At 39.6% G+C, this 23679-nt stretch overlaps 1 protein-coding gene and 1 pseudogene across 1 annotated transcript; both read left to right on the top strand.

Moving 5' to 3' along the window:
* The first annotated feature begins 7442 nt into the window (after window positions 1-7442).
* On the top strand, window positions 7443-7799 carry LOC146738341 (uncharacterized). The gene has a single exon (XM_085503942.1). It carries the CDS (start codon window positions 7443-7445, stop codon window positions 7797-7799), a length of 357 nt encoding a protein of 118 aa, XP_085360068.1.
* A 241-nt stretch (window positions 7800-8040) lies between these two features.
* LOC146738340 (uncharacterized) lies at window positions 8041-9145 on the top strand (annotated as a pseudogene).
* Window positions 9146-23679: the final 14534 nt, after the last annotated feature.

The raw sequence follows: 23679 nt of genomic DNA, 5'->3' as shown, positions 1-23679 counted from the left end.
AAGTGTTGCTGCACCTACTACTCGATGATAACCGTTCTACAGCAACTGATCCAAGTGCTGGTCAAATACAAGGTTTTATGACATTCCATGAGGCTTATGAACTGTATTCTGCATGTCATGAAAACACAGTTGACATAGATGATTTTCGAGACGGTGTTCTACATCCAAAATATTGTATTTACATCAATGATATATTCATGATCCTCGATCTTGAATACTGTAATAAAATAGCCGCCTAGTACATTGTACACCACCTCCCTTTTTCATGTCTTGCTCGGATCGTATATCAACTCTTGTAATAGAATCTCGAAGACACGTGAAGGCAGATCAACAAGTAGATACATCCGAAGTGCTGGGATGACAACTGATACTTTACAGTCGACGAGTACATTGTTTCAAGTCCAGCAACCAGGTGGCTGATGATATTCGATCCCTAAAATATTTTCCATATTTGAAAACATCCGAAGAGGCCTCTTGAAATAGATACACTTGGTTATGACCTCCAATTGAGAAATTTAATAGCACCCAAGTAGTGAAGCGTATTTATTACAGGTGAAATATTATCTTCAGGTATCACCCGAATTGCAGTATTACTAAATATGGATGTAAACATAGCCCGGTTTGGACAATAACAAGATTCCTAAATTCTACCTAAAAAGGATATTTAGAGAAATTGGCCGATGAGAGTGCGAATCCAAATAATTCCGTAGAATCTGAGTAATTCTTACTATGCCGTATTTTGTATAAAAAGGCCTGTTTTTCACTGTAAACTTGTCTCTGACTACGGACTGGGAGAAGACTGTCCAAGTTCGAGTTTTGCCTGCTAAGTTTACCGTTTTCCAGCGAGAGCTTATGTTTGATGTGGGAACACGGCGAAACTTGACTCGGTACTGATTTTCATAGTTTTCGGGTAAGCAAACTGATAACTCTTTGAATAGACTTTCGAATTGGAGACAGGATCTTTGTCTTCTCTCAGTTAGTGACCAGAACCCGGGAAAAAGCCTGGAAACCGAAATTGGCAACGCAATCGCTATAATAGTTGTTGAATGGTTTGTGAGATCGCTTAGAATTCACAGAGAGGCACTTCATTACAAAGTAGAAACCCTAGTAAGATTATTAATTCCGGACCTAAAATTCGGCTTATTATTAGTCGTGGTTCATTAATTGATTTGTTTCGACTCTTAAAGGTTATATAATGTTTCAATCGGCCGTGAAATTATAACTAGAGTTAATCAAGGGATTAGTGGTGATAGCTAAACAAGAGTATCTTAATTGGTTGATCATCGTGCCTGTGGTGAAACCAAATACTCTCATTGTTAGTTGACGGGTTTACAGATACTTGTAAAGTGATAGTGTCCAAAGTTCATGTATTGATTTACAGTGGAATTCAGTTGGCATAGCAACCCAGGCTATGGGAAACTGAGTAGCACGCAGTACTGCCCAGTGTCATCACGAGACTCTGCGTCTAAAAATAGCGATATCTCATTAAAAATCCAGACTTGGTTCAATAGCTCGAGTATAGGTTTGAGTCCAAGTACGCTCTGTACACTTTTATAAAAGACTGAACTTAATCCTTGTAAAAACACCAACCGCAGATATTGCCAATCTTTGATGTATTTCTGGAACTTAATTAATTAGCATCTGACCATAAAAATTTTCTGTATCCCTTCTCTCTATTTTTGTGTTGTATTATTAAACCATTTTAACTTTATATTTCCCTTGTCTGAGTATAATTTATCGAAATAGGAACTGACCCGAGTTGACCCCTTCGCCCTTCTGGTATGATCTTCCATTGTCATGACCCAGTGTACCAGCCATTCATTAGGAAATAAGCCTTCAATTTATGATAACTGAAGCCGGACCTTGTGAATATGTGAAGCTAAATTACCTTTAATTTATTTGGCAACGCTACCTTACGCTACCTTTTCGAGACGTCGCTCATATTCACTAAAGTAGAATTCGTGCTACTGTTTAACCCTCAGTAACACAAGGTACATTAACCGAAGGGGTGTTTGGGGGATTGCTTCCTTGCAGAGTTCCTCCTTGCTCCCCAACGGAATTTTGTTACACTGGTGGCCTGCGGTGGGATTGAATGGCTGGTGTACACTGTTTGGCTTTTGGAGATCATGGCAGAAGGTGGAGAGATGGAGGATGATACGAAAAAGATGGACGACAATTTGAAACTGGATGAAAGTGGCGAAGAAGAGGAGGAAGAAAAAGCCTTAAAAGAAGAATTAAAAAGAATGGAGGAGGAAGTTAAAGTACAGATGGCTGAAGCAGAGAGAAAGAGTAGTGTTTTCAAGGGAGCCGAAAGTAATATAATCACCTTCAGGGAAGGAGAGAAAGATTCAAAGGCATCCATGACTGAGGGAACGCGTATAAAGGGACTCTCAACTCCGGAAATTGAACCAAGAGAAGATGAAATGCCTGCAAGATGGTCGACAGAGCACATCCATGATAGCCTGAATGAATATGAGAAACGAATTGCTGAGCTAGAGGGAAAGTTGGACCGGATGAGTGCCTTAAATGGTGAGTTGTCTGAACTTTGTTCACTAAAAGAAGGGCAAAATAGACCTAAGGGAAAACCAGGAAGTGAGGGAGAAAAGACACAGGGGACTAGACCTAAGGTAAGTGAATTAGTTAGTCTGCCAGCTATGAACAAGGAGCCTGAAACCCCATTAATAGACTGGTTGGTCGGTCCAAATAGCCAGTCCACAGAATTGCCAAACCCATTTAAAATTAACAAAGGTACAAAACAACAAACAAAAAGTTTAAATGACACACCATTAACTAGTTTGGAGGCAGGTAACTATGTTCCAATGCGTAAATGGCGTGAACCCAAGCCAAAGAACACACTACCCCAGACAGCAAACATCACACTAGGTACGAAGAAACCCACCAAGCCCAATGTAGTTCCTGAGAAGTTTTCTGGCAAAACCCCCTGGCGTGACTATTTAGCTTACTTTGAGCAATGTGGACTAGTGAATGGGTGGGATGAAAAACCAATATTTTTGGCAGTCAGTTTGACAGGGACAGCCCAGAAGTTATTGAATAGGGCAAGTAATGGGGCTTTTATACCTTATAAGGAATTGGTAGATAGATTGGAGCAAAGATTTGGCCCAACCGGGTTAGCTGATACATATGCTGCCCAATTGAGAAGCCGATTGAGAAATAGGGGTGAAACACTTCAGGAATTGGCTGAATCTATTTTGGAGTTGGTGGAAACAGCATATTCGGGGATGGAAGCAGGGTCCCAAGATAGGCTAGCAAGACAATATTTTCACTATGCCATACCAGAAGAAGGGATTAGAGATGCCTTGTTTAGAGCAGAACCTAGGAATTTAGATCATGCTGTGAGGGTAGCGATAGAAACAGAATCGTACCTGAGGGTAGAAGCAGAAAGGGGAAGTTTGTGAGGCAGGTAGGCTATGAATGGCCAACTGACCTAGGTGAAAAAGGTAGAATATATGGTTCCTATGAAGATAATAGTAGAAGTTTGTACAAGGGCCGAGAATTAGAGGAAAGAAGTCCCAGCGCAGGAGGGTCCTCGTCTGTAGATTATTATGAAGGGAGTCCAGCTAGAACCGAAGGGGACCCATACGGGACGTTTGCCCGAGATGCCAACCAACAAGGCAGTTTCAAACCTGGTAGCCAGGGGTGGCAAGGTAAGTGTTATACCTGTGGACAGAAAGGACATATGTCCCGAGATTGTGAAGCCACAATAAGGAAGACAGATAGGGAACGAAGGTCCCTGAGGGATGTAGTGTGTTACATCTGTGAGGAAAAAGGCCACTATGCCAGGGATTGTAAGAATAACTCTAAGCGGGTGGGGGGATTAGAGGATAGAAGTAAATCAAGGGGTGATGATAAGCAAGCAGGACAGGGATGCCCTCCAATTAAGCCTCAGTCGGAAAACAGAGAACGACACGCCATTGGGACCAGGCATGTGTCGATTCAAAATGGTCCCACTCAAAATTGGTACAGTCCACAAGAATGGTAAGGCGCCCAACACAGGTCACTGTTGGTGGGGAAGTAGATCAAATTGCCGCCAGCTCAAAAGCGGACGCCCCACCAACCGAATCCCTTGAAATTGAGGAAACACAGGCCTCCTGTACAGAGGAGCCATCTAAACCACTTTATCGACCTACCTGGCTGGATTATGAGAGGGCTGCTAGTGGGTTGTTTGTAAAAGGGAAGATAAATGGTGTGGATGGTACCTTTTTGATTGATACAGGGTCAAGTGGCACATTGCGGTTTGGATGGTAGTACATAGGTCGAGACAGTAAAGAGACAGTAGAGTTAAAACCAGTTCCAACGACAGTTGTCACTGCCGATGGAAGTCCCATAAAACATTATGGAATAGCGGAATTAGAAATTGTAATAGGTAAACAGAGGGCATACACTAACACTGTGGTAGTGGATATGCCGTTAGATGCAATAGTGGGAATGGAGACCTTAATCCTACTAGGGGGAGTGGTGGATGTTGTTAACTTGCAATTGAAATTGGGAGATGAAATAGTCCCATGTTACGATTTTGCGAAACGATCAATCGGCAAATTAATTAGGATAATGTCAATTCGGAACCAACGCCTCAAGAGACAGACAGGGATAAATCTGGTCAAAGGAGGAAGCGAAGATATTGAAAATGATACAACGTTAGGAATAATGGAGTTGCTAGAAAGGGGAAAAGAAGGTGAAATTATTCACAGGGAATTGATAGAGCCTCCCCGGCAGAATGAGGGAGAAGTCTTGGGGGAGGAACCACCCTTGCCTGAGCATTTAAAAGATTTGGCCGCACGTGGTCGTGAACTTCTAACTGAAACAGAGTCTGGTGAGGTAAAGAAATTGTTGTCCAAATATGCTGATGTGTTTTCGACTAATGATTTTGATATAGGGTGCACAGGACAAATACAACATGAAATCCACACTGGGGATTCACCCCCCCCCCCCATTCGCCAAGCTGTTCAGCGTCTGCCACTCTGGCAAAGAGATGAGGCTGACAGAATGGTGGAGGAAATGCTCCAAAGAGGGGTCATTGAACCTTCAGATAGCCCCTGGAGTAGTCCTATTGTATTAGTGAAGAAATCTGATGGATCCACAAGGTTCTGTATAGATTACCAAAAATTGAACAATGTAACTAGGAAAGATTCCTATCCCCTACCCCGTATAGATGATTCCCTTGATGCTTTGTCTGGTGCTAAGTGGTTCTCTACCCTTGACCTCGCAGCTGGGTACTGGCAGGTAAAGTTGAGCCCCACTGCCCAAACAAAGTCAGCTTTTGTGACCCGGACTGGCCTGTACCAATTTAAGGTTATGCCTTTTGGCTTGTGTGGTGCCCCCTCCACTTTTGAGCGACTAATGGAGAATATATTACGCGGATTGCAGTGGAAATCCTTACTGATTTATCTAGACGATATAAAATGTTGGTTGTTTCAACAAGACGTTAAATATTTGGGACATGTTGTCTCTTCAAAAGGAGTAGCCACCGACCCATGTAAGATTGAGGCAGTGAAAAACTGTGGTAGACCAAAAACAGTTACCGAAGTACGTAGTTTTCTGGGGTTGGCCTCCTATTATAGACGCTTTGTAAGGGGATTTGCAGATATTGCCAAGCCACTCCATGAACTCACAGCCAAGAATAGAAGGTTTGAGTGGAGTGAGGCATGTGAGCATGCATTTATGTACCTAAAGCAGAGGCTAATCACTGCACCAATACTTGCATACCTTGTGGTCAATAAAAGTGCAGAGTTTGTACTGGACACTGATGCCAGTGATCTTGGACTGGGTGTGGTACTAACTCAGCGTCAAGACGGAGTGGAAAAGGTCATTGCTTATGCAAGCCGTGCATTGTCACCGGCAGAACGTAACTATAGTGTTACGAGACGTGAACTTTTAGCCATAATCCATTTTGTGAAGTACTTTCGCCACTATTTATGGGGGGCGCCATTTTCTGGTGAGGTCAGATCATGGTAGTCTCCGATGGCTGCTGTCCTTCAAGGCACCTGTGGGCCAAGTGGCACGCTGGATAGAACTTCTGGGAGGATTTGATTTTCGAGTTGAGCATTGTCCCGGAAGAGCTCATGGGAATGCAGATGGTCTGAGTAGACCACCATTTGTAGCAAGTGAGGTAAAACAAGCGGAGGGAGGGACGGAGTTAGTGAGTCCCTCCTCCCAGTTGGAAATGATTTTGGAGACTAAAAAAAAAAATAAAGAGGAAGAGGGGAAAATGGGGAGAATGGGACCCTGGCAGGTAAGGTAGAAAGGGGAGAGGGAACGGAGACTTCCCTGGACCAGGTATTGAGCAACCTGGAGGAAGAGGAGGATAGTGAAATAGTAGAGGGAAAAGCGGGGACTGTTTCGCATGGGCGAGGAGTAAGTGCCGCCTATGTTTCCTCGCTGTTTGTCAGGACGATAGGGAGGGGCCAGCTTGGTGACAAAGTGAGTCTGGAACAAGCTAGGTCTTGTAGGGATAGTGCGGGAACTAGCATGGATGCTAGGCACACAAGAAGTGAGCCGGTAATGAGTACTGATAAATGGAGGGAAGCACAAGAGAAGTGTGCAGATATAAAGAGATTAATTGAGTTAGTTAGGAAGGGTGACAGGCCAAAATGGGACGCTGTGTCAAGGGAGTCACCTGAGTTTAAGGCTTATTGGGCCAGTTGGAAATTATTAGGGGTAATTGATGGAGTGCTTTTTAAGATACATGAGGGATTGGATGGCAATCCGCCCTGTTATAAGTTGATAGTACCATTCTCAGAGAGAGGGAGGATGTTAGAATATATGCACAGCAGTAAGTCTGCAGGGCATATGGGAATAGACAGAACAACCAGTCGAATAAAGGCACAATACGATTGGTATAACTTGAGTAGGGATGTAAAGGAGTTCTGTCAGAGATGCAGTGTATGTGCAAAACATGCCACTGCCCCACGGCGACACAAAGGCCGCTTGAATCAGTATTTGGTAGGAGCCCCCATGGAAAGGGTGGTGATTGATGTGGCTGGTCCATATCCGACCACCAAGCGTCAAAATCGTCTCGTGTTGGTGGTTGGCTGTGCTTTTACTAAATGGATGGAGTTGTATGCAATGCCTGACCAGGTGGCAACTACAGTGGCCGATACCCTGGTCAGACAATTTGTTGTGCGATTCGGTGTCCTTTGGAAATACACAGTGATAGTGGTTCTAATTTTGAGGCAGCAGTATTTACTGAAACGTGTACTTTACTGGGAATTTATAAAACCCGGACTACCCCCTTCCATCCACAGGGAAATGGCCAGTGTGAGAGGCATAACAAGACCTGGATCAAGATGGTTACTAAACTGGTTGAAGAAGACCAAAGCGACTGGGATTTATGTCTTGATTTTGTGTCCTTTGCATATAGATCGTCAGTACACTCCTCCACGGGCCAGATGCCCAACCTTCTAATGCTGGGCCGAGAAATTCGAATGCCTTGGGATCTGACCTTGGCAATCCCCGCCCCTGGAGATCAAGTTAGCACACATACTGAATATGCCCAGATACTAAGACACCGATTACAAAATGCTCATGAGTTGGCAAGAAGGGAAATGGGGAAGAGCGCCGAAAGACAGCGCAAAGGGTATGACCGGAAATTAGTGGGAGAAGTATTAGAAAAAGGATCATTTGTGTGGCTGATGGACACCACAAAACGTGTGGGCCAATCACCTAAATTGAAGCCAAAATGGCAAGGACCCCCCTACCTAGTAATTGAGAAACTTAGTGATCTTACCTACAGAATACAGCGTAGCCCACGCTCAAAAAGTAAGACCACACATTTTGATTGATTAAAACCATACCTAGGGGAACCCATCGCGAATTGGTTAAAGGAGGAAGCCAAAACCGAAATGGCTCAGGAAGTGGGCAGAGAGGGAACAGAGAGTCCCTCTAAGCAAATAAGCTCACCTCTAGTGGGGAGGGCAGACAGATTTCCAAGAGGAGTCAACCAAAGTTTCACCCCACAGGAGCCTAAACGGCCCTCCCTAACTGACATACACAAAATGACAATTTTAAGAAAGTATTCTCTATATGGATACAGAATGGGATAAGGTCTGTGCTAGAGTTCTTCTAGGTAGTTTTATGTCCAGATCAGATCTTGACAGTGTTGGTAATGACTCGGATAACGTTACCCGAGACACTGAACGGGTTGTGGGTGTTGGAGTAGAAGTTCAGAATGCTAGACTAGCTGCAATAGATATGCTACACCTCAAACTAGGTAAGAAGTCTACCATTGGTAAACAAATTGTAACTCTAAATAATTTATTGGGAAAAACACATCTGGAAACAAGTACAGCTAGACTCCATACATAACCGACTAGATACCCTAAACATTTCACTGAAAGAAATAAAATCGTGTATTCATCCAAAAACACAGTATGATAAAGAGACAAAAAAGAAGAAAGCAGTAAAAAGAGTCAGAAAGGTTTTAACGTAAAAATGTGTAATGGTACAAGGTGGAAAACAGGTGCTGGGCAGTGATCATGGTCGGCGACATGACACAGTTATGTACAGATATGGTAGGCGAGTGAAAAAGTCTGATCTACTAAATATAGCCATGCAATTATAGACTTCTGCAAAAGAACAAGAAGCTCATAAAGTCATCAACTACTGTTTACAACCGTGACAGGCCACATAACAAAAGTTCCATTCAAGCCAGGCTACACAAAAGGAAGGGACAATTCTGCTCCAAAAAAAACCCCAAAAGCAGAAGATATATCCAATGAGAATACACACTATCTTTTGTAAAGAATATAAGTTTTTTTTCAGATATTAGTAGTGACACAAGGAAATATTGTTTTATACAAAGTGCTGATGATAAAGCTTTTATTCGGCTAGCAATCTCTGAAGATTTTGAGAAGAGCCGAAAACAAAGAATTGCGACCATCATATTTTGAGCAATCAAAAAATTTGCCGAAATATGACTGGCCTGAAAAGGCAGTATATAACACCATCAGCACACAGAATTTTCACACACACAAAAGAAACAGTAGTGGAAATGATACAGAACACCTACTCACTGACTTTGACAGCCACTTTGAGATTGTTGAACCAAAAGCTCTTATTGGCTCCTCAGGAACTGTATGGGAATCAGAGACTCAAAGACTCTGCCATAACCCAGATATATTTGAGGTGACACCAGGGGGCAATACACAATACAGTATACCGTTTAGAGGTATATGTGCACAACTTGGAGACGATTTGAAACTTTACAGCCAAATGACAGAAAAAAAAGAACTGACAGTGACAGGGTGTAAGCATCGCAATTATGAGGTGCAGCGACTGAAACACTTGCAGCGTAGACTTACAGGTCCTTACAGAAATTGAAACAGGTCAGTCTACATGTGAAGAAAAGCTACTTCTTTTCAACCAGATTAGTACACACGATAAATGCATTAAATACATATATTTCTACCTGGTATTAGGCCTAGAAGGGCCAGTTATCAATATCAACATCAGGGACAATCCTGATAAAGTGCACTTAAAGCAAGCTGAGCTTCCGTACTTCTGTCATACACAACTCCGATTATAGAGTTCGCTGTCACAGATTTAGAGGAGATAGTGCCAAGGAGAGACAGAGAGAACCAACTCTCCAATTGGTGATGCAGTAGTAGATGGTAGCACAATATATTGGGAGAAAAGTAAGAGATTTCATGGCATGACCCATGAACAGCACAGTCAGCTGGCGCACATGTGATAATAAAATAAATATGATATTTACTGTATGGGGGCCGCCATCTTGAATTCAGCATAAAACTAAATAAGAGACAAGTTGTGAAACGCGTTTTTCAGATTCATACAAATCTTTCACAAAAATGCGATCCGTTGGGGTTATATTAAGCCAACCGATAACACAATTCGGCCGAATTCGACGTTTTTGTGTGGAAAAATCCCTTGCATACGAACACCTAATTACACGAAGAACATAGAACACTTTCCTAGGGTATTTGAAACCGAAATTGTCACATGACCGTACGACCGTCGCTGATCGGCTGCTTAGCTAGAATGACAATTTTTGGGATGGATTGGTACTTTGATAACGGTTGGTCCTTCAGACCATCATAAAACATCCATTCTCTCCTTCCATATCTGAATGCTGAGGTGTAATGACCCATTTTGAAAAAGTTTACTCCATGTAATGTATACCTATAATAAAAAAAAATTACGATATTTAGATTTATGAAGCCAAAGTTTGCAGAAAGCACAATGCTACTTGTTTTCTACAAATTGCTGTTGATAAGAGCAAAAGCAGAATAACTTTAGAATCTCACATTTCAATGTCCTCTGCAGATCAGGGGTGTGTTTAAACCGAAGAACGAAGACAGAATATTCATACTGTTTAATCATAACGTATATGTTCTTCCTTCTTCGGTTTAAAGAAACCCCAACCTAATCTTTAAAACGAAGAACAAATAACACACATTAATACTCAAATAAATACATTTACATGCAAGTCATCGTTCATACTGTTTAATCACAACAGTTTGTTCTTACAAGTTTTCCGAGTTTCATTCATCATTATTTAGTAAACAGACACCTGAAATAATTTGATGTATCCGTAAAATACGTGCCAATCGACGATTCACTTCGAAACGTTCGAAGTTTCGAACAAACTCTCGCACACCTTGCGCGATATGCGTCAGGTCGGTGTAGAAAGGACGCCGGCCTGCAATGTCAATGCCACTTTCGCGGATGTGACTCTCAAAATGAGGCTGACCGGAAATGGGGTGTAAGCGAGTCGCCTGCAGTTCATTGCAGTTATCATGGCGGTAAATAGAAATGTTCGTCCGTCTGCGTGAATTTTCAAGTATTAAGAATTGGAAAAAGGACATAAAAAATGTACCCGAGCTATCTGAGTATGTGAGAGATAAACTTTTGAACTGTAATGTATCTTGTGACTGGCTAATGTATTTTTGATGATAGCAGATAGTAACTACACTTCCAGATGAAGCACTAGAGAATAGCTACTGTATAACACAGTGTAGAAGTAGAAATTGAGACTTCTGATATAATTCAATATGATCCCATAGTTTAGAAACAACCATCAATATTAATTCTTCCCCCAGTGAACACTATTCCATGTAGTCAAAGTAATGTAGGAAAATGTGAATATAAATGAATCACAGGCTGTTGGTATTGAATTAAGTACAGTTAGACAAACACAGAATAACTGCATCAAATTTTGGGTATGTTTTTAAATAATAACTTTATTACTCAACAATTACCATATGTGGGTAATGTATGGTAAAAAAAATACAACAATAAAGCGACAATTCGAATAACAAAATACTATAAAAAAAATTACCATAAAACAAAAACGTTATTTTTTGTAAATTATTTGTTTTAGGTATTTAACTAGTGGAAAGCTGTTGTTGCGTATGTTTATAAAATTGTTTATTCTATTCTGTTTATTTATTATGTTACATTCTATAAACAGCAAATTTCGTTCTTTCTTATAGCACAGTCTAAAATAACATGGATTTCATTTTCCATTTTTTTATCATTACATTTTGTACATAATCTTTTTCTTCCACTTTTGGCTTCCTTCTTCGTCCGAATTCAATTTCTAGATTATGGTCACTTATTCTGAATTTTGTTAATATTCTTCTTATGCTGAAGTCCTTTATTTCCTCTAGGTATTTTTCAGTTTTAAATATTGTTTCGAATAAACTGTATGTTCGTAATTTATTTCCTTCGTTTTGATTGTTACTACAACTATCTATTTGATTTTTCCAGGTCTGTTTATATTCATTTGCTAGTTTACTTTCGACATTTTTTGAGAACTGATTGATGTTTTTTTTATCTCGTATTCACCTTTAGTTTTATTAAATTGGTTCTCCTCCAAGATATGTTCAATCTTCTTTTCTAGTTTGTATTGTTTTTAATGTTTTCTTTTCATGCACCATGTAGTATATGATTCACTGGCAGTGTGTCTAGTCTATACCAGTATTTGATTTGAGCTTTTTCTGCTTTGATCTTTATTGGGAGTCTACCAATTTCACCCTGAATACCCCTGATTGGGGCTACTCTACTTTGTTTTTAAACGTAGAAAGGCGGAAAATCCTGATTTGTTCCTAAAACAGATGCTCCCCTGCAAACCATTTATTACAAAAGAAACCAAATGGGGAATACAACAAAGAAGCCCTGACTGCATTTCAAAACAAATATAAGGGTATTTTGCAAGCAGGAGGACTAGAAGTGAAAGACTGTGGTTTCAGTTAATCCTAAATTGTCCATGTTTGGGTGTACTCCTGATGCTAAAACTGTTTCCCTGTCTACTGGGAAAATAGTAGCAGTAAATAAAATGTCCATATAAATACAGACTGAAAGACCCAGCTGAAGCAATAGGTAATGTTGGTTACCCTGTGATACAAATGCAAGCAATATTTAGTCCCATTATATTTATCTGACCTTCTCATTTCAAACTCTGCCATCCATTCCTACAACACCAGAAATCGATTTCATATTTCAAAATCTCACACTCGCTCTTTTTAATATCGCGCAGCTACAGCTGCTAATAACATTGTATAATTTTATCTTACTACTTTGTTGTCAATTCATATTTTATCCCATTTATGCATTTTATCGTTTTGTTCGGACTGCTATGTTATTGTCATTTTTTATTGTAATTTTATCATATTATTTATGCTTTTCTTTATTGTGTTCTCTGTCATTTTTGCAGTGGTTTGTTTAATTCTATGTTAATTTTTATATCTATATGCTGTGCATGAAAAACCATTTATGGATGTACTGTTCTAAATGAATAAATTACAATTACAAATGATGTAGTCATCAGATGGAAAAACAGAATTAAATTCAAGTCAGAATTATTTTTATCAGGTGCAAGGGCAGTTAATATATTTAATTATGGATGTTTTGTAATAAGGACAACCAAAGGTATTCTTGTTGTTAATGTGGCACGTGATACAGCTCTTTGCTCAGTAAATGAGTTATTTATGACAATTTTACTGTTATCGTGTAAACCACTCACAAATCAGACATGAAGATTTTATAAAATAACTACTAGTAACTGTAATTTAACTGTATATATTAAAATAGTGTAATTGAAGTGTTTTCAGTTCAACCACTGTGTCCGTCCGTCTTGATTTCAGAGTTGAAGATTACATTCAAGGTGGTCTTGATAAAATAATAATTGATCGAGACAATGGCAGCAATACAGTATCTGAGGTAAGATTCGTACCAAATGTATTTTTTTTCTATTTTTGTACCAAATATATTCGTTTAATGTCAGTGATTTTATTCTGTGTTTTGATCCCTGCCTTAAATATAAATTCATACCATAAAATATTGGTAAATAATAGTTATTTAATACAAATGTTGATGCATGTAAAAATATATTTATTAAACATAGGGAAACCTGTCCTGATAAAATATGAATTTGAGTTTAGTAACTCTAAAGTAGAAACATGCCAAAGGTTCGACAGTTTTATATAAACATGCAACTTATTCACTAATAGGCAGGACTAATATATTTCTTATTAAACAGGTGCCACCTGAAATGGATTGTAGTGCTATGTGACATTTTCTGGTGAATCAACCTCATATGCAAGTTAAGGCAAAATGATTTGGCAAAGGATATAGGGTGGTATTCAACTAGAACAATACAACCTATGTCAGACGAATTTATTTACCTGAAAGCATCAGTGTTACCATCAATGAAAAAAGCACTTATTTAGTCAATAACCAAATCGAGTTCAACCATACATTCATCCAAGTGTACATGTCCTGCAGGTCTGTCAGGTATTTGTTGTCAAGCTGCTGCTTAATAGCAGCAATAATGAAAAAAAAAACATGCACATCACTCCCACAACAATGGCATCTGCCTACCAGAAAGCGCTAAATGGCAAACATGCCATTCCATGATGCACTGTTTCAAAAGCATGATCCAGAGAAACCAAATAAATAGACAGATTGATCCCAGACCAATGCATCTTAGACAAAACAATCGTGATAAAGTGCAACAACATCATAAGGTAAATCATATGCATTTCTACATTTGCTCCGTCTGTTTCTGATGTTCTGACTGATCACGATTACTTACCAGTTTTGTGGAAACAGAACTTCATTTGGCCAGTACTTCTGCTTCACCAGACATAATTCACGATCAGCCAACCACATAACAGGGTACATTGAATATTCAGTCCACCACAGATAATCAGACAGAAACAACACAGAATACAACTGACATTCATCCTGAACCTAACCATCAGCCAGACATTCCACAGGGTATACTTAGTAATCACTCTGAACCAAACGTTCAACCAGGAACAACACAAGATTGGTCTGAATCAAGCCAAGCCAAACTCGTCTGTCAAGTTAACCCAAGATGTCAAATTTAAGAAGAAATGTCTTGATTTTGAAAAAAAAATCAACGACTGGCAAATGAAGAAGTTGATCAAATAGAACATGATACTAGAGGTCAATCTGACAATGAAAATTGGTTTAAACGCATGCATGGTGAAATAACTGCATCCATTGTTGGTACCATTTTCAATCAGAAAAAGACAACAAAAGCTAATTTGTAGATAAAAATCATCGGTTACGGCAAACAAAACTATTCATCAAAGGCCTGCAAGCATGGCACAGAATTTGAGCCCAAGGCATCAAAGGCTTATGTAGAGTATAAGAAAATAATGGTTACCCTGAAATTTCTGTGATGAAGATTGGGCTTTCAATAATGTCAGAAAATTCATGGCTGGCAGCTAGTGTTGATTTCCCTGTTTATTACCAATCTATCCAGCCGACAGTAGGAAACCTTGAGATCAAATGCCCTGTGTCGAATCCTACAATTAAAGAACTTGCAGCTCAACGTAGGTTTTCAGTTTTACTGCGAACAACTATGGTATTTCCAAAATTGTAGTCATTTTATGTGGACAATGAGGTTGCAGAACTATTTACAGGGCGTGTGAAATGTGGCATACCATTGTTTCCTGAACTATAGAAATACAAATGATTCAGCAAAATTTGTTTTAATGGAGGGGGGGTGTAATTTAAACCACTTTAAAACCATATAAATAAATTAATTTTACACAATATATTGCAATACATGTATTTTCAAGTATTTTTTTATTGAATTTATTTACATTTAATGTTTTTCAATGCAGAGAAAGGAATTTTTAAATCTGCTCAGTTGCTTTTATACAATATTCATATTACTAGAAACCTTGTGAGTTAACATGTAATAAAACCAGTTTTATATATTACACCATTTACTGTGTTTATTTTACTGCAATAAAGTGGTCATCTTACTTGTATACTATATGTGTGTTTCAGGCACTAAAGGTGGCCAAAAGTTTGTGTGCAATGCACATACATAAAATATTTGGTCCACACTGGAATTGGTCTATCAAATATATGATAGTTCTTTATCTTCTCCATCCATCTCTCCACATGGATACGAAGCGATGCAATATTCCGGGTTGCAACAACATCTTGAACAGACATTTGTTGACCATGCACCCTACATGAATGGTGGGATATTCAAAATGTTTCCCCTGGGTGCTAGCTGATCTTGTATGTCAAATCCCTTATCAGCTATCACTGCATTTCCAGTTTGTCTGGTAAATTTGAACAAATAGTCAGACCCTACAGAGAATACAATAAATGTGAATATCAGTATATGACACACAATATTCATTTAAAATTTCTAGAATTATTAAGTAAGTATTATTGTCACAGCAATGAAGACATTTTACCTAACAACATCAAAGTAGATTTATTTCCCATCAATTTAGTATGGTGTATGTTTGCACCCATGTTTTGTAAGACATAACCAAAGTATTTATTAACAAATATATAGAACATTCATGTTATAAAGTGTACACTTAATTTAAAAAAAAAACAATATTTAATCCAGTGAAATTTTACTAACCTGTATAAAGATCTGACACAAAAGACACTTCTCCACCGGGAATAATTGCTTTTATATCCCTGCACTTCAACTGAACCACTTCTGGTCATTTTGCTCTGTTTGTGGGAGATAGACGACAATTACACAAATGAGATGGAATAAAAGGCCAAGTATTCTTGACATTTATTGAAAAATAAGAGGCTTGTACACCTTAAAAAATCCCTTGCCAGTTTCCTCAAATTGAAAGATTACAACAGAAAAACCTCCAAGGAGGTCAAAGGTCAATTGGCCAGGAAAACTTTCAAAACAATAAATCAGTGAAAATTAAGCACAAATTAATCTCCCACAAAGGTGTGGGCCCCAGAAACGCCACAAGCCACACTAGTGTGTGGCCGCCCCGCCCAAAATGACCAGAAGCAGAGGTAAATCCTTATGAAAGTACATTACTTAAGTGAACACTTACTAAATTGCTTGAATCCAAATACAGCGGCCCCTGCCTGACCTATATCGAATAGAAGGAAAAACAGAACAATGTAAGGCACCCATATATAGCGGCCCCTGCCTGCCCTATATTCAAGTGCAAAACATGTTTCGTCTATTCCTGTAAACATGTTACCATACTGCTGGTTGCCTAATATATCCCTTGAATGCATCTGACTTCCATCTACCTAAAACACGGATCTGAGCATCAGACAACTCATCTGGAACAGCTTGTGAGGCTGCTCCTATACGAAAATTTTAGCACAACATTAAAGCACAAAACTCCAGAAAACGCCTAAGCTGAGCTGTGAAATCACCCCGTCCAATGCCAAATGCTCCAGGCAGGAAAAAGAAGTGGGCCCGCCTCTACTCCCCGTAACTGGCAAAAATCCTACATTGCCTGCACAGGGCAAAGGTCAGTCACCTTCCTCCTACAAAATGAAATAACAAATGCTGTGCCTGGTTTGCAATGCTTAAATTTGGATAAGGTTAATGGCATTGACTGAGGTAATTTCCCCAATCCTGAGGAACCCATAGAATGCTGTTAAAAACATTGCTCGAAATAAACACCCTTGATAAGCAGATGAAATAACGTGTGGAATAGCCTTAACTAGACAATGCAAAATGTCACGAGTGATAGGAAGACGGTCATCCAGTTGAAGTTTTAACTTTCGATATGACTGCACCAATTTGTGTACCATAAAAGACTTGGTTGGGTCTGAAAAACCTGCAATTTTATGAACGTAGCCAATGGCTGACAAGTAAGTTGAAACAGTGGATGGTGCCAGGTGCTGCCTAGAAATGTAGCCAATAAACAAAGCAATAGTTGTTTCCGGAAGTGGTAATGATGGACAATGTACCCCAAACTGGCTATACAAATATTCGGCAAAAACCTAGAGGAGCTGCAAATAGCCTGCTGTAAAAGTCTGCCTACTTCCATTTCCAATTGACTGGTAGCAAATGTGAAGGGAATTGGTGTTGGATTGGTATCCATGCCATAAGCCATTGATCTGAACTGATTCACCTGCAAACGAGAAAGACAGTCGGCCAAAATATTATGCCTGCCTGGAATATGTTTTGCTCTAAAAAGAATGTTAGAATGAAGGCCATTGAGCACGATCCAACGAACTAAAACCATCAGGTCCTTATCCTTTGCCGACTGCTTATTCAATACTAGCACCAGGGCCTCATTGTCAGTGAAGAACAACACCTGCTTGTTACTGAGATAATGCCCCCACACTTCAGGAGCCAGCATGATTGGAAATAACTCCAAGACTGCAATATTAAGAACTTTCCAGTCAGCTGGCCACTCCCCCAAAAAAACAACTAAAAAGAAGTAAAAATGCCACCGTACCCCAGTGACCCAGCTGCATCTGTAAACAAACAAAGAGATTCGAACGAATGCCAGATAGCATCCATAAAAATTGTCTTCCCATTATAACTATCCCAAAACTGCTTCCACACAAGAGGTCAGCTTTAACCCTTTTCGTTAAACGGATATAACAATTTGGTTCTTTATCCCTTTTGTCAAATCAATTAACCTACGCAAAAAGGCCCGGCCTGCATTGCCAGAAATGGACAATAGAATCTGGTCAAGTAGGGAGCAGTATGGCGATAGTGGTTTGCGCTCGAAAAGTGGGCTGATTTAACATGGACTAACCATGCTCTTTTTACCTCCATGGACTAACGAACATAAAAGAAATCTTGATTCAGGTTACTTGTTAATTGGATTAAAACAGTTATATTTGCTAACAACTGAATCGTATATCTGTGTAAAAAATGCATGAATTTCAACTCTAATTTGGGCAGCGAATACTGCGTCTACAACTGCGTCAGCTGCGTCGTCGTGTTCATTGAACCAGAGAGTATCCAGAACGAAGCAAACAAACTTGAACAGTCACCTACGTTAGTGCATTTTCCTATTTTTAAAAATAGAGTCTGGCACACAAATACACATCGTCCATTGGTAATACACTGGACCAGTGTAGGATTTATCATCAGGTTTTACGGCAAGTTGGGCATTTATTGGTGGAGTTTTGATGAAAACGTCTATAACATATCAAAAGCTTGGAACGTCACCTGTCTTATTACGAAGCACACAAAAGTGAAAAAATGAAAAATATAAACTCAAAATTAAATTTTGTTTTAATATATGTTTATGCAATGCATTCTCTATGGCACATTCTGTGATGTTTATTTGACTGGGGAACACTGGTCAGGGCGGAAGTCGGCCATCTTGTCCCCTCATTTCTGGTGATGGAACCACCACACGCATGCAAAATTTAAGGTCCCCACCAAAGACTGAATTTCCTTGAGCATCACCTTTTTTCTTTACTAAGAAAGTATCAATCCAGCTGTGGCAATGCTGTGGCAGTCGGCACTCGCCTTGAACTGTGTCTAACTCAATACATGCAAACACCATGGAAGTATTGGATCCCATAGTCTTTTCCTGTGCAATTGGAACCCCAAGCTCAGCACACAAATCCAAAAAAGCCTGCAAATCCGAAAAACAGCGCTCCCTAGTTCGTGCCAGAAATAAGAAATCATCCAAAATGTGGATAGTTGCCTCAACATCCACAACTTTAAGCAAAATCCACTCTAAGCTGAACTAAAATGTTTAAAAATGCGGCATGATGTTGAGAACCCCATTGGAAGACATCTATCGAAACAGAAATGATCATCCCACCTGAAACCCAACAAACAATGGTCATGTGGAGCTACTGTAATAATTCTAAATGCTGATTTGATGTGAGTGTTAGCCAAGAAACAGCCTAGACCCAGATCCCTAATAATCTTAACTGCATCATCAATATTGGCATACTGAACAGTTGCCAACTCGGCTGGAATACCATCATTTATTGATGAGCCTGATGGACAAGATAAGTGGTGGATTAAGCGAAACTTGTTAGGTTGTTTTGGGGGCACCAGTCCTAAAGGAGAAATACGCAAATTGTTAAATGGTGGAGCTTGAAAGGGACCAGCAACCCTGCCTGCCTGCACCTCAGTTTGAAGCATATCCCAAACAATGTCTGGATTATTCAATGCAGATTTCAAATTAAGGGATGACCCTCCAACTCTCGGTCCTACATATTTTAAAGAAAACTATCCAACAAATACAGCGCCTTCCCCACTCAAAACCCGTCAGTAATCTACTCAGAATGGGCACTTTTGCTGGGGTTACCACTAAAAACAGCAGTTGGGGGTTTGGAGCCAACAGGACCCCAGGGAGTATAGTAGGGGCTCCCCCATTGATTTGACTAGTGGAACTGCGGGAACCACATTTGAAAATTGGATGAGTTGCCCCACACTTGAAGCACTTGTAGTCGAAACGGCACCCAAGGCAGAACTTTCCCCCATGAAAACGCCAACAGAACCCTTTCGGAAAGGACTGAAATGAATTTAGCAAACTCTGATTTGTTAGAAGTTGAAAAGCTTCGACCAGCATTGACATTTTCCCCCAAATGTAATGCTTGTAACCACAATTCCCAGTGTGTCTGGTCCCAGGGTAGTGGGGTTGACTGCTTCAGAAAGCGAAATTGCTCATCATAAAACATCCAGCCAGCCTTTTTGGCTGCCAGGTCACGCACCACCTCTCCATATTTCATAAGACCTGAAATATCCTCATGCTTCTTTAGAGTATACACTGCTACAAAGATATTAAATGCAGAAATCCACTGCTCAATTAACGTAATTTTCTTAGTACTAGCAGCGGGCTCAAGACAAAGCTGAGGCCTACCCACACCATCAGATAATGCAACGGTGTACTTACCATCCCGCAGGAAGGGATTACTAAGCAGAGTAGCGAAATCAATATAATCACCTGCCCAGATTTTAGATTTAACCTTATATGACACCCTTGCTAGCAAAGGTACAGACTGGCTAGTGAACAGAGAGTGGTTTGCTGCAGCTCTCTCTCTCTCTGAACCCTGAATTTTAGGTTGCTGTGTAACCTGAATTACAGACAAATCACTAATCTGACCCAGTGGCTGTCTAGCAGCCTGAATCCCCTGTCCCCATTATCCGTAATGTCATTGACAACTGGTTGTACGACTTGAGATGCAGTAGCTGCTGCTGGGCTTGCAACATTGCAAAGACCAGCATCCTTCAAACCTTGAACGACTGCACGTGAGATCCAAGTGTTGCGCTGCAGCATTATTACGTGTTGTGACGCGGGAAAACCTTACACACGATAATGACCTTGACGTGCATGCGATCATGCAAATGACGCACCAAGTTAATTAAATGTGACCCTACATTGGATGCAGAAAGTGATGCTAAATCATTTGTACCCAACTGTAAAATAACCACGTCTGGGTTGAAATCCTGAACGACATGTAAATCAAAACGCTGTATCTTTTCCACCGTACGCCCTCCGACACCATGTAGTTTTATTTCTGCCGAATTACTCAAATTGAACGAAAGCGGCAAAGCGTGTGACATACTCAATCGCGCCACAACAGAATGACCCAAAATTAAAACTTTAGGCTTCATGATGACTTAAACAAACGTGTGAAAGAATGCCTGAAACCTCAACGGGGGAACGATAACCCCAGGTAAACCAGAACTTGCCTTAACAATGTCGAAAATACGACTAAAATTGCAGGAGAAACAAACTGCAAGCCAGCAAGTCGACGGTGTAGTTCAAAAAAGGTGTATCTAAGGCACAATTAAACAAGAATGCGCCAGTCATAGAGGGCGCTCTCCAACTGGTATTAAAATACAATTGCATGTATATAAATCTGATTATCTGTCTATAATCTATGCTTTACAGTATTTCTGCTCTTATAGTTTGAGAATATAACTGACTGCATATTAGGAGCTGATGAACTCTCCATCTGTATTTCAGTTGCATCAACTATGACTCTGGTAGAGTACTTTCTTTTTAAATATACAGGCATAGTTTCTTTGACAAGTTCAATTTCTTTTAACTCAAAAAACATTATGTTCATCCAAGAGTCAAATATCCTTGAAATGTCAGGCTGGCTGGCTCATTTCAAATCTCTCAGCCAAATCAGTTTCAAACAAACCAAGTCTTAGTCAACACATCACCATACAAACTGATTCATGGGTGTGAGTTTTTGCTTGGTTACCGAGGTAATATGTTAAACAGATTTATGAATGCCAAACCTATCAATTTCACTTTTAAGACGATAATAGTTTGCAGTTGAGTGATTTCTTGGCTTCCGTAGATCATTCTCATACTTGTTAGTCTATGTTTCTGTGTCGATGGTATTAATTTCATTGATAGCTTGTGGAACTTCAACTGCTTGTGGCTTTGTTACATATTTTCTCCTTTTTAGTGGTTTTACATCACACCAGTATGCTTTCTTACCATCTATAAACTGTACACTACAAATCCTGATGTTTTCTGCTTCTACTTTCAAATTATCATTCCTTATAGTAATAACAAACCTTTTCCACACTTCTATATTTCTTGGGATCCAAAAAAACTGAAAAATTCTGTTTTTAGTTGTTATAGTATAAAGATGCGCAGCAGTGTTTCATGATGAGTATAGTATCTCTGTAGCATTTTAAAAACAAAATGGCGGATCTATCCACCCGGAAGTAAAATTGGGAATTTTTGTTACAGCGCCCTCTCAAGGTTTTAAATATGGGCAATTATAATTTTATTTGTGACGACATTTCCGTGTATGTAACTGAATCTTGATTGGCCTAGGTGGTCTAAAAGCCAGTAACCTTTCTCTCTCATTTAAAATAGTGTCCTAATATTTATTTATTTGTTCCAAAGCCTTATAGAACAGGTTTGACTTGCGTTCTCCTAATGTTTTTTACCAGTTATGAGGATTTTGCTTGTATTGTTCTATAAAAGTCATTGTAAGAGCCCGAGTATTTTAGTCAGTTATCCATATTTTCTCTCGAGAGACCTAGAGTTGAGTGCATGAACAATTGAAATCAGACGGGCTGCCAGCTATAGACGTCCCTGCAGGATACCACCTATGGCAGGGTAAAAGTCCCATACGTCGCACAATAGACGTATACAATGCACTGGAGTTGTATACATAATAGAATCTAGGTGTAACTAAGCCATAATGTGTGCTTTGATGTATTTTCACTATTAACTTGGGGTCTAACTAAATTATTGTGACTTCGACTTCTTCCGACCAATACACTGAGATTGGGACTGGATACTTGACTGAGGTATGTACATTGGTGCCTGAAACCACAGACACATTAGGATAAAGACGGACATAATACCCAGATTGGGAGTGTCTGTACCCATATCAGATGATATGTCCTATGGTGTTGCAGGCATACACTGTGTGCTGGCACTTTGTCCTATCAGATCTCAATTCCAGTGGTTCACTCGTAGAATAAATGTCTGTGATACACTGTGTGCTGGTACTTCCAGTAATTAAATTTAATATATCCATAGCTGCTGATAAATTGATAATCGATAAATAAAGAAAAGCCCCTGTCAGGAAAGATAAGCACAAGTTTATTTTTACTTCACTAATTTATTTATGTTTAATGTTGTTGATAAAAAGTAAAAAGCAGTAATTTCAAAACCACAATTAAAATAGAAAATTTCGAGTAAATATACAAGTATAACATATAACACCAAAATGTAAAATCCACGGAAACTTACATAGTATAAAAGCCATGTAGTGCATATCATGATTCTGAACATCGAATCTAGAATCACAACAGCTTTGATATTACTGTTAGGAATGCAACCAAATTTCGTGAATACAAGCTAGACGTGATACTTTGCATATGTTGATTTGTAGAACATAACAGAAGAAATTACTCACCGGACATCCTAGCTTGGCTTGACTTTGAAGCAGCCATTGTAATAGTGTTTTTGTTTTTAATCTTGACGCTCCGTTTATTATTGTCGACAATGAGTGTGTAGTAAATACATATTGGGACTGCTACATCGTAATTAAAGAGGTATGTCGTAATTGAGGCACACTAGTATTAAACGCGAAACGCGACACATACAGTGTGCGAGGCCACCTATTTTTCTGCCGGGCCAGGAACTTTATTAAAAAGCTGTTCCGAGTGTCCTGGTATTATTATTGCTATTAAAAAGGACAAAATACATCATTCCGGCGGTAGAAAAAAAAGACGCATTTTCCCGCGAATTGCGCGATTGGTGGCGCCATTTCATATGCTACAATGTCTGATAACGCAGGGTTCGAGATCTTGTGTAGCATGACGTCACTAAAAAATGGCAGCGGTAGAGTCGTTCGCAAACAAGTTTAGATATTTAAAATATCGAGTCGCCTGCGGCAAAAAAGAAATAAGCCAGAGAAGAAATATTTGCAGCAAATAAAGTGTGTGATGCTGAGAAACGT

Source organism: Saccoglossus kowalevskii, chromosome 9, assembly GCF_978046115.1.
Source record: "Saccoglossus kowalevskii chromosome 9, keSacKowa6.1, whole genome shotgun sequence".
NCBI classification, from domain to species: Eukaryota; Metazoa; Hemichordata; class Enteropneusta; family Harrimaniidae; genus Saccoglossus; species Saccoglossus kowalevskii.
Note: the sequence above shows the minus strand (reverse complement) of the source record. Positions and strands in the feature narration are given on the sequence as shown.

Bases quoted from the DNA above. Each gene is read 5' to 3' on its own strand.
- LOC146738341 (XM_085503942.1), top strand. From the start codon at position 7,443: ATGCCTTGGGATCTGACCTTGGCAATCCCCGCCCCTGGAGATCAAGTT.